This window comes from Podarcis cretensis, assembly GCF_951804945.1.
Source record: "Podarcis cretensis genome assembly, chromosome: 11".
Classification (NCBI taxonomy): domain Eukaryota; kingdom Metazoa; phylum Chordata; class Lepidosauria; order Squamata; family Lacertidae; genus Podarcis; species Podarcis cretensis.
In genome coordinates, this window is record NC_137180.1 from 34,906,313 (window position 1) to 34,918,391 (window position 12,079).

At 40.9% G+C, this 12,079-nt stretch overlaps 1 protein-coding gene across 3 annotated transcripts in view; it reads right to left on the bottom strand.

Moving 5' to 3' along the window:
* Nucleotides 1-7,761, bottom strand: part of ZFYVE16 (zinc finger FYVE-type containing 16) — a 28,379-nt gene extending 20,618 nt beyond the window's left edge. The window contains exons 1-4 of one of the 3 annotated variants that reach the window (XM_079995296.1): nucleotides 7,596-7,761; nucleotides 6,797-6,850; nucleotides 3,670-3,778; nucleotides 1,113-3,334 (exon numbers count right to left, since the gene is read on the bottom strand). In XM_079995296.1, the coding sequence (XP_079851422.1) occupies nucleotides 1,113-3,334; nucleotides 3,670-3,739 (2,292 nt within the window). In that variant the 5' untranslated portion in view covers nucleotides 3,740-3,778; nucleotides 6,797-6,850; nucleotides 7,596-7,761. The remainder of the gene's footprint in view (nucleotides 1-1,112; nucleotides 3,335-3,669; nucleotides 3,779-6,796; nucleotides 6,851-7,595) is intronic. The other 2 variants (XM_079995297.1, XM_079995295.1) reach the window with 2 other exon arrangements.
* Nucleotides 7,762-12,079: the final 4,318 nt, after the last annotated feature.

Sequence of the window (12,079 nt, forward strand, 5' to 3'; positions counted from 1 at the left end):
TTATTAAACAGTAGGGTACCTTTGGGACAAATCAAACCTGGATGGGCTCCACTTAACCAGGATGCAACCAAGCTGTTAAAATCATGAACAATTTTCAAACTGATTGTGGGGTGAAACTGACAGGAGCCAAGGAGGGTCGCGTTTGGAACAAACCTTCCCCCAGAATGAAGGTGAAAAGGTTTATTATCATTTAAATGGAGGAGTATAGAACTAGGCATCAAGAGTTATGGGGCACATAACAGCAATTCAGGGAGCACAAAGCAACACAGACTAAAATGCAAGTACCACAGATAATGTTGGGACAGAAACTGTTTTTCTAGTAATGCTCAAGGCCTTGGGTCCAAGATGGGTGAGTTGGAGTGATTGGTTTGAGAGGACAGATATAGTGGGTATAACAGAAACTTGGTGGAATGAAAACAACCATTGAGGCACTCATCTATGGATGCAAACTTTGTAGGAAGGATATTGAAGGGAGTACTGGAGGTGGTGGTCAAAGATTACATAAGAGACGAAATCCTACAGAATCTTGGATACCAGACCACTGGTTGGCCACTATGAGAACAGTGTGTTGGACCAGATGGGGCATTTGGCCATATCCAGCAGGGACCTTCTTATGTTTCTACCAGTCTATGGTCTCCCCCCACATTTAGCTTTTAATATATGGCAGGGCAAGCTGTGCTCAGATAACATAGTTTTCTCTCTCCCCAGCACAGGCTGGATTTTCAAGACTGCACTGGGTAGCAAGTACTGGGACATTTATATGCTGCTTTTGATCAACATTTTCCACTTTTACTTGCAAACTAAAGATTGTGTGCAAACCTTAATGATTATCTAGAATACAGATTGTGTCTTTCTTTCCTTCTATATATTATTTCTTCAGTTACCAGGATCTGAAGCCTGTTTGACTGCATTTTCAATTACTAAAACTTTAAGCTGATAGCACTTAATAGTGCCTGTTTCCATCCCAACTAAGCCAGTTTTGGGGGAGGGGAAGGATGGGAATGGTGTTAATAAAAGCAAATGCTAACCTAGAAGGATAAATACTTATTTCTAACTTCTATGATGAGCAGACATATGGACTAGGATAGATATTTAAAAATGGGTTTACTTACTTTCCCACAAGCACGGCAATGGTGTCTTCTTTTTGTAAATGTGAACTTGGCTTGACAATTCATGCAGTTTGGTGCTTCTGAATCAGGAACCCAGGATGGCTGCTTGTCCCCTGGGACTACAGCTTGTTCTACTACTTGAGCAGGTTCCGAGATCACAGGTGAGACACTACCTTTGTTTTCCAAGCAGCTTTGTGTGTCAGCATTATTAAATCTGAAGTTTGACTCAGAACAGGTTTTAGTATCTGAGAGAGAGGTATTTGAGATTGTGGAATTTATCACTTGGGGCTCACTCTCAAGTTTATTTGGACTACTAAGCTCAGAAGAGAGTTTGGATTTTGGTGAAAAGTTTTGCAGCTGTTTTGGCCTTGCACCTCCACTGTGCACCATCTGTTGGCTGCTTGCGAGGTCTGAAATTTCACTTGCAGTTTCACTTATGTGATCTGAAGTCTCTTGCTGAACCTGCCGTGTTCCTTTTCCCACCAGAATCCCCAATCTAGGTTCAGAATTGGAAACTATACAATTGTTATTGACAGAAGCTTCCCTCTTCTTAAATTCCGTTTCTACTTGTAAAGTATCACTTCTGACATTCAGTTTGTTTGCATCTATTAAGTTATCATAAATCACATCAGATTCTGACAGTCCATCATCAGTATCTTCTTCCAGAGGCTTTGAATGGCTCACTTCAGAACAATGCTCAGTTAAGAAGGCATCAAGTTCAGCATCACTAATGAGCATATCACTTCCAATAATGTCTTCTTCGATAGCTAGATCAATTGAAGCTCTATCACCAATGTCAATGGGCAAAACACTGCTGCATGTTTCAGTAACCAAAGAAGAACTAGAAGTAGCAGCAGAGTCTTGGTATTGGAAAAGATCACATTTACTAGTAATGTTGTCAAAACCCACATTCTCGCTATCTGTAAAGGCAGGCTTCTCTAGGCAGCACTGAATGGGTTTGTTTAGATTTCCATCTTGTTCAGAAGCTTCTATTCTGTGAAACAATTCTTCTTTAGAAAGGCCATTGTTATATTTTTCTGTGTGCACAGTTACATCACTAATGACATCTGCTGCTTCACTCTGAGCAGTTTTTCCACTTGTGTCATCAGTTGAAACTAGTGACCCACATATAGAAACAGCAAGTGGAAGACAGGACAATGAAGTCTGTACATCTTCAGAGACCTCTGATGTTGAAACTATGTTTGCAGTTGCACTGGTTTCCTCTTCTGCACTAGAGATATTTTCCACAGGGGTGGGTGTTTTATCCAATACTAACATATTATCAATTTGAAGTGGGGAGGCACATAAAGTCTCTTCTTTAGGCAATATTATGCTGGTGTTATTCAAGCCATGTGTCTTTGGCAGGTTAGATGTTTCAGATTCAACCTTATCTTCTTTTGAAATAGTTTGCTTGCCACTTTCTCCATGTATCGTTTCACTTTCTGCACTATTTTCATCTACTAACAACTTACAAGGCAGCTTTTCACACATTAGCTCATCTTTGGAACTTTGTACAGTTGGCGTTAGTTGGGCTATTAAAGCTGATACTCTCTCAAGGCCTGTAGTTTGTTCTATCTGATCAACTACTTCATTGTTACCCAAAGTTCCCGTCTTTTCTTGAGCCCCACCAGATTCCACTACATTTGCTTCAGAAAGGCTGTCTGTCTTTAGCGTCACTTGGCTCTGTTTTTCTGTTGTGCCATCTTCCTTATTATACAGTGTTGTATCTTCATCAGTCAGTTGATGTGTGCCAGAATCCGCACTATAATCAACAGACAAGTTACAAGCATTGGCTGTTACCAATGATAAATCAAAACCAGTAAGCAAGCTTGTATTGGTCTGAAAGTCACCTGGCTGCAACTTTTGAATACACTCCGAATTACTTTTCACATGGCTCAAGTTACCTGTGTCACTGATAAGATCACAGACGGGTATGCTACATCGCCCAAGGCAAGAAGATTGATTTTTATCTGAAGAACCACCATCCACCATAGACAGAAGATCTAACCCAGTGACATTTTTCTCATTCTGTTCAGTGTTCAGTTCAAAGTTTGCTACATTTGTAGTCTGACTAGACAATGAGAGCTCAGTTGATGTGGTACAACTGCTAATATTTTCTTGCACATTTGGTCCCAGGAATTTTGGCTGCTGGTAATCTAATTCTGAAGAAAGAAAGTGAGATTTGGAATCATGTGGATTTACAATTTTGTTGTTTTCAAGTTCATCTGAAAAAAAAATTAAAATTGTTAGAAATTCATTACACCTCTCTCTCTCTCTCTCTCTCACACACACACACACACAAGCTCACTCATTCCTACGGCATCAAAAACAAATATTAATAAAAGGCTAATTTTTTTTGGCCCACATTCTTCCTGTCCTTTGTCTCCCCACACCTCCCCATTGTCTGTTTTAGACTGTAACCTCCTTGGGAGCGGGAACACAGTAATATGGTGAATGAGGTCCTGTAAAGCACCATATACACCAGTGGTGTCCTTCATTACAATCCACTTTAAGCATGCTGTTCTCTCACACAAAATAGAAGCATGAAGTAAAAACTAACCAGTATTCTGCTCAAATTCATCAAGTAGCTTGTCCAAATCTGAGACTGCTGCTTTGAAGTAACTGTCCATTCTAAGGCTGAATCTGGTAAGAGTTTTCTCCTCTTGCGCCTATGTAGAATACATTGAATTAAGCAAGGGCAAGTCTACTGGTAGATCATGAACAATTTGTAGTAGATTTAAAGAAATTTCTGACTACCAATTCTTTAAAACAGCAACAGTAAAAAGGTGGTTGTATGCTTCTATCAAATTAGGCTGCTGAAAAAGAAGAAATCAAGGCATGATTAAACCGATGATTTATTAAACTGTGGCTTAGAGTTGTGTGAGTCCAGCAACTTAACTATGTTTTGTTTTGCTTTTACTGCTAGCAAACTGTACGCCATAAACATCACAATTATAACAAATAAAGGCTTGACATATCTCACTTTGCATGTCATGAGTCCATCTCATATATTAGTTTCACCTTTTAAGTTGAATTACAGAAATAAATGAACTTTTCCACAATATTCTAATTTTCCGAGTTTCACCTGTATTATCTGAGGTTTTTTTGCTTATAACCTTGTTTTATGCTTATAAACTTGTTTTAACTATGGCTTGGCATTATAGGTGAACTGAGCACTCTTCCTTAACCATGGTATATCTGACTAGCTCCATTACAAAACTTGCATAAAGTCACAATCCCAAGCAAAGGTGCCAGCTTGTGCCAAAGACTGGGGGGGTGTCAAGTGTGCTACGGCAATGTCACATGATGTTTTGGGAGGAGCACTCAGCAGCCTTCCACAACAGGAAGAGAATGAGCTGGCCAGGGAAGACCCACTTGGCTTCCTCAACCCCCAAACATTGGGCGAGGGCCAAAAGAGCTCAGCCCCCTGGAGTTGGCGTCCATGATGCAAAGCATTTCAGACTTACACAATCCTTTGACTGTGAATTGTACAACTCCCGTGATGCGGGATTTTCTAAAACGAATTCCATTTTAGAAATGCATAGCTTCGTAAAATAAATTAGTAACATTTTTTTATTTAGATATTTTAAGCTGCCTTTCAAAGCACTTTACAACATAAAGTCATCATAAAATGGGTAATAATTCAAATAAAATAAAATAAAAACAATTCATTACAAAGTCAGTTGTAAAATAGCACCAATGGTTAAAAGTACAGTGGTTCCTCGGGTTAAGTATTTAATTTGTTCCGGAGGTCCATACTTAACCTTAAACTGTTCTTAACCTGAAGCACCACTTTAGCTAATGGGGCCTCCCGCTGCCGCTGTGCCGCGGAGCACGATTTCTGTTCTCATCCTGAAGCAAATTTCTTAACCAGAAGCAGGTTAGCGGAGTCTGTAACCTGAAGCCTATGTAACCTGAAGCATATGTAACCCGAGGTACCACTGTTTATTAAAAACAGACTGCCATAAAAACAGATGTGAACACCAGGATTATAGATCCTGTTTAAAACCAGCCTAGGAGGCAGCCAAATGTACTTCCCACGGGAGGAAGTTCCACAACAGAACCACGACTGAGCCCCTAGCTTTTGTGCCCCCCGTCCTCTTGTGAAGGACCTTAGAAGCAGGTCAACCTCAAGGGCTGAGTGGGCTAATATATGTGCAGACAATCCTTAAGATAACTTGGTTCCAAGCCATCTAGTACCTTAAAGGTAACAACTAGTATTTTAAATTGGACCTGGAAGCCCACTTGCAGCCAGTGAAGGTGGTACAGAATCAGTGTTATACACTCAGATTGCATGACCTTTCAGAAGCAATGGGGCAGCTACAAACTGATCAGCTGAACATTCTTCAAATGCAGACCCCATGCAGCACATGACAGTAGTCTAGCCTAGATGCAATCAGAATAACGAATAAGAAGAGTACAAGTCAAATTGGGCAACTGGAATGGATATAATGAAATATAATAAAATCAAAGTTAATCAAGTTATTTCAGGTACTCTGTAGGAAGCATATATTTATGCTCAAAGCTCTTAAGTTAAACTAACTTCCTCCCTTAAAATCTAAATAATATAAAGCTAGTAGGCTAATCAGTCATCTTCATTTACAATATTTATAGATATTCCAATAAAAATAATTTCCAAGTAAACCTGTGAAGTTGCTTGAATATAACATTTAAGGCACACTAAGTGCACTCCATCACATATTTCAGTTCAACTACTTTTGGTTATTGGAAAAACTTTTCAAATATTTATTTAGCATCAACACTAACAAATATAAAACAGCATAAATGTTAAATGCTATAGTCAAATTGCTTTAAGTTACAAAGAATTTACAACTTACTTTAATCATTCTTGGGGACAAAAATAGCCTTAGCTTAGCCTGGTAGACACTGTGACTAGGATGTGTCTCCAAAGCTGGTCAGTGAAGAGTCACTGCTGATGTCACAAGATTCTCCCCTCTCTCTGTCTTGATCAAATATAGAATTTCCTTCCCATTTTACTGAAAGGATTTCCTTTGGACATGGAATTATATCACAGCATCATTTCGGGGCAAGCCAGCTTACTTTAAAATCTTAACACTTTTTATATAGAACTTAAAAACCAATATAATTTCAGGAAATGGAAATTATAATTTAAAACCCGATAACATAATTAGTAATATAATCTAATATTACTAATCTAATATTAATAATAATAATAATAATAATAATAATAATATAACATAATCTAACCCAAAAAAGTCTTTTAAGATGGTTCATTGAGAGGTGAAGAGTAATGAAAAACAAGCTGTGGACAAACACTGTCAATTTGATCACTCAAAAATCATGTGACAAACCATGACTTGCAAACCAAGTACGTACTTGGTAAGCACTTTGAAATTCTTGATAACAAAGCTAATCCTAAAGCAACCTATGACAAAACTGTCAAGTGTACAGCACATAAAGATCATTAACATTCTAAATATTTCTGTCTTGTTGCTGATTTCATGTCAGCCAAAGCATAGGGTAAAAATGCTGCAGCTTGTGTAGACTTAGTTGCAAGAAGTCAAGTCATTTTTGAACTGGGAAGAAAACGTTCCTAACTCTAAGTGCAGGGACAAGCTAGGGAGACACCCAGGGGCTTCACTTGCTTGTGCTCTGAGAAGGTCCCTGCACACGGAAAAGCAGAGATTTTGGTGCAACAAACCCACCCTCGCTCGCTATGGTGTCGTCATATCAGCTTGACTTCTCACATGATTATCTTCCTTCACATATAGGAGCGGGGAAAGAAAAACACACACAAGCCGTCACATGCGAATTCTATTGCATTATATTGGCATTTCAACCTTGAGCCAGATTCAACCTCCTGCGCCGGATTGTTTACTACGGTGGCTCCACAAACCATACAAAGCACACCGGGGCGGACAAAACTTCTGGAGATTTATTATAATCGCACGGGATTATTCCAACCAAGACCGGGGAAGAGGGGGGAGAAAGCAGGGGGGGTGTTTGATGTTGAGATTTCCAATCTCTCCAGGCGCCAGACGGAAAGTGGAGCCTGAAACTCTTTGGAGAGGCAACAAAACGAGAAGATGCCAAGCCAGGAAGAGGGTTGCAGGAGGAGAGAGGAACCCACTCGCTCGCCCAGCCAGGGAGGGCAGCCAGGACACCCCTTTATAAGACGATAGAGCAGGCGGGTCTTTCCTACCCGCCGCTTTAGCCCCCCTGGCTCCTGCCCCCAAACGGGGAGAGGGGGAAATCTGTGGGGTGGCGAGCAGCCAGAGCATTGCTTGAAGAGATGGCTCGTCCACACCGGAACCCCAAACCGTGTCTCTCGTTGTCCCAGAATACCTGAGAGGAATGGAGGCCCACAGGCGCCCCCCCCCCACACACATCTGAGGGACAAATAATAATAATTGGGCGCCCGACCCTCTTCTGAGGCCGAAACCCGGCACAGGCACGCCCCCACACCAGGAAGCAACAACACACACACACACACTCCCCGCTCACCTCATGGGCGCCCCTGCCAGCTTAATACGAGCCCCGCGAAGCGCGGCGGGACTTTCGCGCAGACTTTTTTTTGTCTTTCCCGGAGAAAGTGGGGGGGGGGGGGCTCGAGGACTGCTCTCTTTCTTCTTCAGGTCTCCGTGCGCATGCGCTACCCTCGCGCTCTGCCTCTTTCTCTCTCTCCGCCTTCCCTCAAGTCTCTTCTTGCTACCAATCTCCGGGATGGAGACAAGTGCGCTTGCGCAGTTGCTAGGCTGTTTTTCTTCTCTCCTCCTCCGCGCTTCGGAGGTCAAGTCAAAAGGTTCGGGTGATTCCCCAGACCCGGGCGGGCGGCGGGTTGGTGCGTCAAAAGTGGTACTTAGGCATCCGGATTGAGGTAGTAGCCGCTTGCATTTCCTCTGCTTGGGAGGTAAAGTTGCACCGAAAAAGGAGAAGGGAAGAGGACGCTTGGTTTTGCAGAACGTTTGAATAGGCTTCTTTTTTATGTAGGGATGCCAAATTTGGGAAAGGTTACTATAATTAAAGCAGCAGTACAGGACTCCTCCGTCTACTGTCCTCCCTTCAAGGTCCTTGCCTTCCCCTATTGTGATCCTTTTTAATCTTTTAAATGGACTTTGGTATCCGGCGGTGAAACGTCAAAGCTCTTAAGAAAAGCAGGAGCGATCAGAAAGTGAGGCTTTGAAGGTCCTTTGGACGCTCGGGATCGCATGGAGCTCTTTTAAAGGGGAAGGTGCCTTTGAGAATGTGCAGAGTACACGTAGCTGACCGCTCAAAAGCCACAGTCGTCCCTGCACATTAGAGTTGGGCTTTTATTTAAGTGGCTGCTGAGCTATAGACACACATTTGTTTTATAACTACATTTATTAGCTGTCATTCAAAATGCATCATTTCCTTGTAACATATAAGCAACATAATCACTATCCTCATATCAGCATAAGCCTGATAGCTAAGGAGTGGAGTTTTTTCTGAGGCAGCCACTAAGCTGAGGAGGTACAGTAAGCTTGCAACTTAGGTGGGGCTTGCCAGCCTAAAGCCAAAACCGTGCAGTCAAAACACATTGGGTTCAATGGTGGCTGGAATTGACAAAAGTCATTTTTCTTGGAACCCCGCCCCCTTTTTATTTTTTGTTACACGCATAAAGCTTAATGTGCACAAGTTAAATGCACGGAAGTTGCGGGGTTATTGTACTTCCTCCTTACACTGGTATTCCTGGCATCTTTGTTGCACAGCTGTCCTCCTACGCTGAAGACACACCCTATTAATTACCTTGATCACTCAAGTTAAGCTGAATGTTGGAAGATTTAGGACATAGCACTATGGAATTTACTCCCACAAAAAAAGGATTAGACAAATGCACAGAGAATAAGGTTATCAAGAGCAACTAGCCATGATGACTATGTTCTGTATCCACTTTTGGGAGGAGTATGTCTCAGTAGTAGCAGATGGTAAGAAGCACAAGTGGGCAGAATGCTGTTACACTCAGGTCTTGTTTGTGGGTTTCCCATAGGCATCTGGTTGGCCACTTTGAGAACAGAATGCTGGACTAGATGGGCCATCGGCCTGATCCAGCAGGCACTCGTGTTCAGTGCTGCGAAACATAATTCTAAATAAATACATTGTGTTCTGAACAAACTGTAGCAAATATTACTTCTTCAACATACCAAAATATTACAGAATATTTAGGCAAACTCTCAGCTTGTGAGTGTAAATATAATTCATTAATATTCAGCTTTAAATTGTTTGGATTTCTGTATGTCTGAAGTGTTGAAAGGGAGTCATGCCCAATTACTTAATCACTTCTCCCAAATAATTGTTTTTGTTTACAGCAGCACATCCTAAGCCTTCAGGCTTGATAATCTAATCTAATAGTCAGAATTATGTTAAAGTTTGTGAAAATATTTATTTGCTTTTAATGGCTTTTGGTAAAATAACATCTGGTGATGAAGAAACCATCTGTTTGCAGGTTACACTCATGTGCAATAGAAAACTTAATTTTGTTTTTAAGATGCACAGTGCAGTATTTCAAGGTCATAATCAGTTTTAATTGCCAGCAAATATATGTTAATAATTTGAATTTATTTCTCTAACAAAAATTGTAGTTTGATTGTTGTAAAGACAATAAAAATAAAAATTATAAATAAAACATATAAACAATTTAAAACATTTTAAAATAATTAAAATTAACAGTAAAACACATCAATGTTTGAATAGGCTTGTCTAAATAAAAATGTTTTAAGTGGGTACAGTAAAAAGTGCAAATCAACATATATTGATAAACTGAAGGTGTTACGCCATATGTAGTCTGAAGATTGTAATAAAACACAGGAGCTGAAAATTAGGGGTTTAGAGTACTAGAGTGCTTATCTAAGGCAACTGGGACTGTGCAGAGCAGGGTGTTTTTGTTTTTTTTTTAAATGCAACATAATTTAGGAGGAAGTCGAATTGCCCTACTTGAGAGTTCAAAGAACTGTCTGACAGTAAGAGCTGTTTAGCAGTGGAAACAGACTCCCAGAAGAGGTGGTGGACTCTCCTTCCTTGGAGGTTTTTAATAAGATGTTAGATGGCCATCTGTCATTTAGTTGGCATTCCTGCACTGCAAGGGGGACTGGATGATTCCCAGGATCCCTTCCAACTCTACGATTTTTGAATAATAACCAAGTCTGCACTTAAATCCCTTCTGCAAAATACTAATATTCTGGCAGCATCTTGTGCCACTACAGATGCATATGGCTGACTGTCCCTCCTTAGAAACATTGCAGAACAGTTAAGTAGAAGGGCTATTATGGGCCCCTCCCTCCCCCCAGCCTGAAGTGATTAAGTGGAGGAACATGTTGCTCCTGTTTGTGAGAACGTGGCCTTTGTTTCTGTTGTTGCACCACAGTTTGCAGCAGATGGGCCCTGAAAGGGAGAGTATCACCATTCGCTTTTCATTATACAACAAGTACCGGTAATTTATGCAGACACCTGCTTTTTTTTGTGTGTGTGAGAAAAACTCTGTAAGTTTTCACACTCGCCATCGATAAGAAGAGTATTATTCTGGGTGGGTTCCCCCCCCTTTTGTATCCTCTCAGCACATACAAATAATGAGTGAAGACAAACAAGACATTTTGTTTAGTTCACAACATTTGGCTGCTGCCGAAGAGCTTTCCCTGTAGTTTGTTTGTCACAGTTACAGGGACAAATTGGAACCGGTCCTTGGCTTTAAGATCTACAGCTGCTCTAATTACATCTAAATGTGCTTGTTAGTCCAGATTAAAATGGCAGCAGGAGACCAGAGCTTTAGGCTCCAAAAGAAAACAAATCTAGCTTCAAAATTAAGACTGCTGTGTACAAGGGAGCATGCAGCAGCTTTTACGATGAAAATTGGCTTCAAAAACTTGATTGGTACAACTGCCAAAAGCTGTGGGTTTATCCATTCTGAAGTGCTAAATGTGTTTCGTTATCTAAATGTGTGGTTGACTTAACATTATAGCTAGTATCTTAAATCAGGGGTCAGCAACCTTTTCCAGCCATGGGCCGGTCCACCATCCCTCAGACCATGTGGGGGGCCGGACTATATGGGGGGGGAATGAACAAATTCCTATGCCTCACAAATAACCCAGAGATGCATTTGAAATAAAAGCACACATTCTACTCATGTAAAAACACCAGGCAGGCTCCACAAATAACCCAGAGATGCATTTAAAATAAAAGGACACATTCTACTCATGTAAAAACATGCTGGTTACCAGACCGTCCGCAGGCCTGATTTAGGTGGTGATTGGGCCGGATCCAGCCCACGGGCCTTAGGTTACCTACCCCTGTCTTCAATTAAGGCCACTTTAAAGTCCCTAGCATGTAAAAATGTTACCCTTCCCCAGTTGGGGGCGTGATTTGTTCTCCTTAATACATGTGACTATGTCAAAATGAGGGGTGTATGAGTGCTGAGGAGACTGTTCTGTCAGCACAGGATTTATCCTTGTACAACAAAATCTCCCCCCTCCTCTGCCCCCCAATCTGTTCTTAAGGTTCCCCAAGCCTCCAGAGTAAATTTGGGGGCAGTGGGATGTACATGAGGGGAGTCGTCTCCTTACACTAGTTCTAATCCTTGCATTTTCACTTTTATTTAGTTGAATACTGCCCATAGTTTTGACACACTGTTAAATTATAAATGACATTACCGGTACTTAATTTTTAAAATAGCAGGGAATCCATTAATTTATGATCAGCAGAGAAAAAAGTTGTACCCAACTTGCTAAACCATATATCAGAACTGACCCACTGAAATTAATGGACTTAAAAGTCTACTGATTTTAGTGGATCTAGTCCTTATGTACGTATGTGGATACACAACCCAGAATCCCTTTATCTTACAGTAAACATTCCCATAGCATATAAATTCGTTCATTCGATCGTGAAATAGTGCTTTCAAAAATACATCTGCCCCCAATTCCATCATAGCATAAAATACACAGGCATTACGTACAAGCAAACTATTTACAAATATC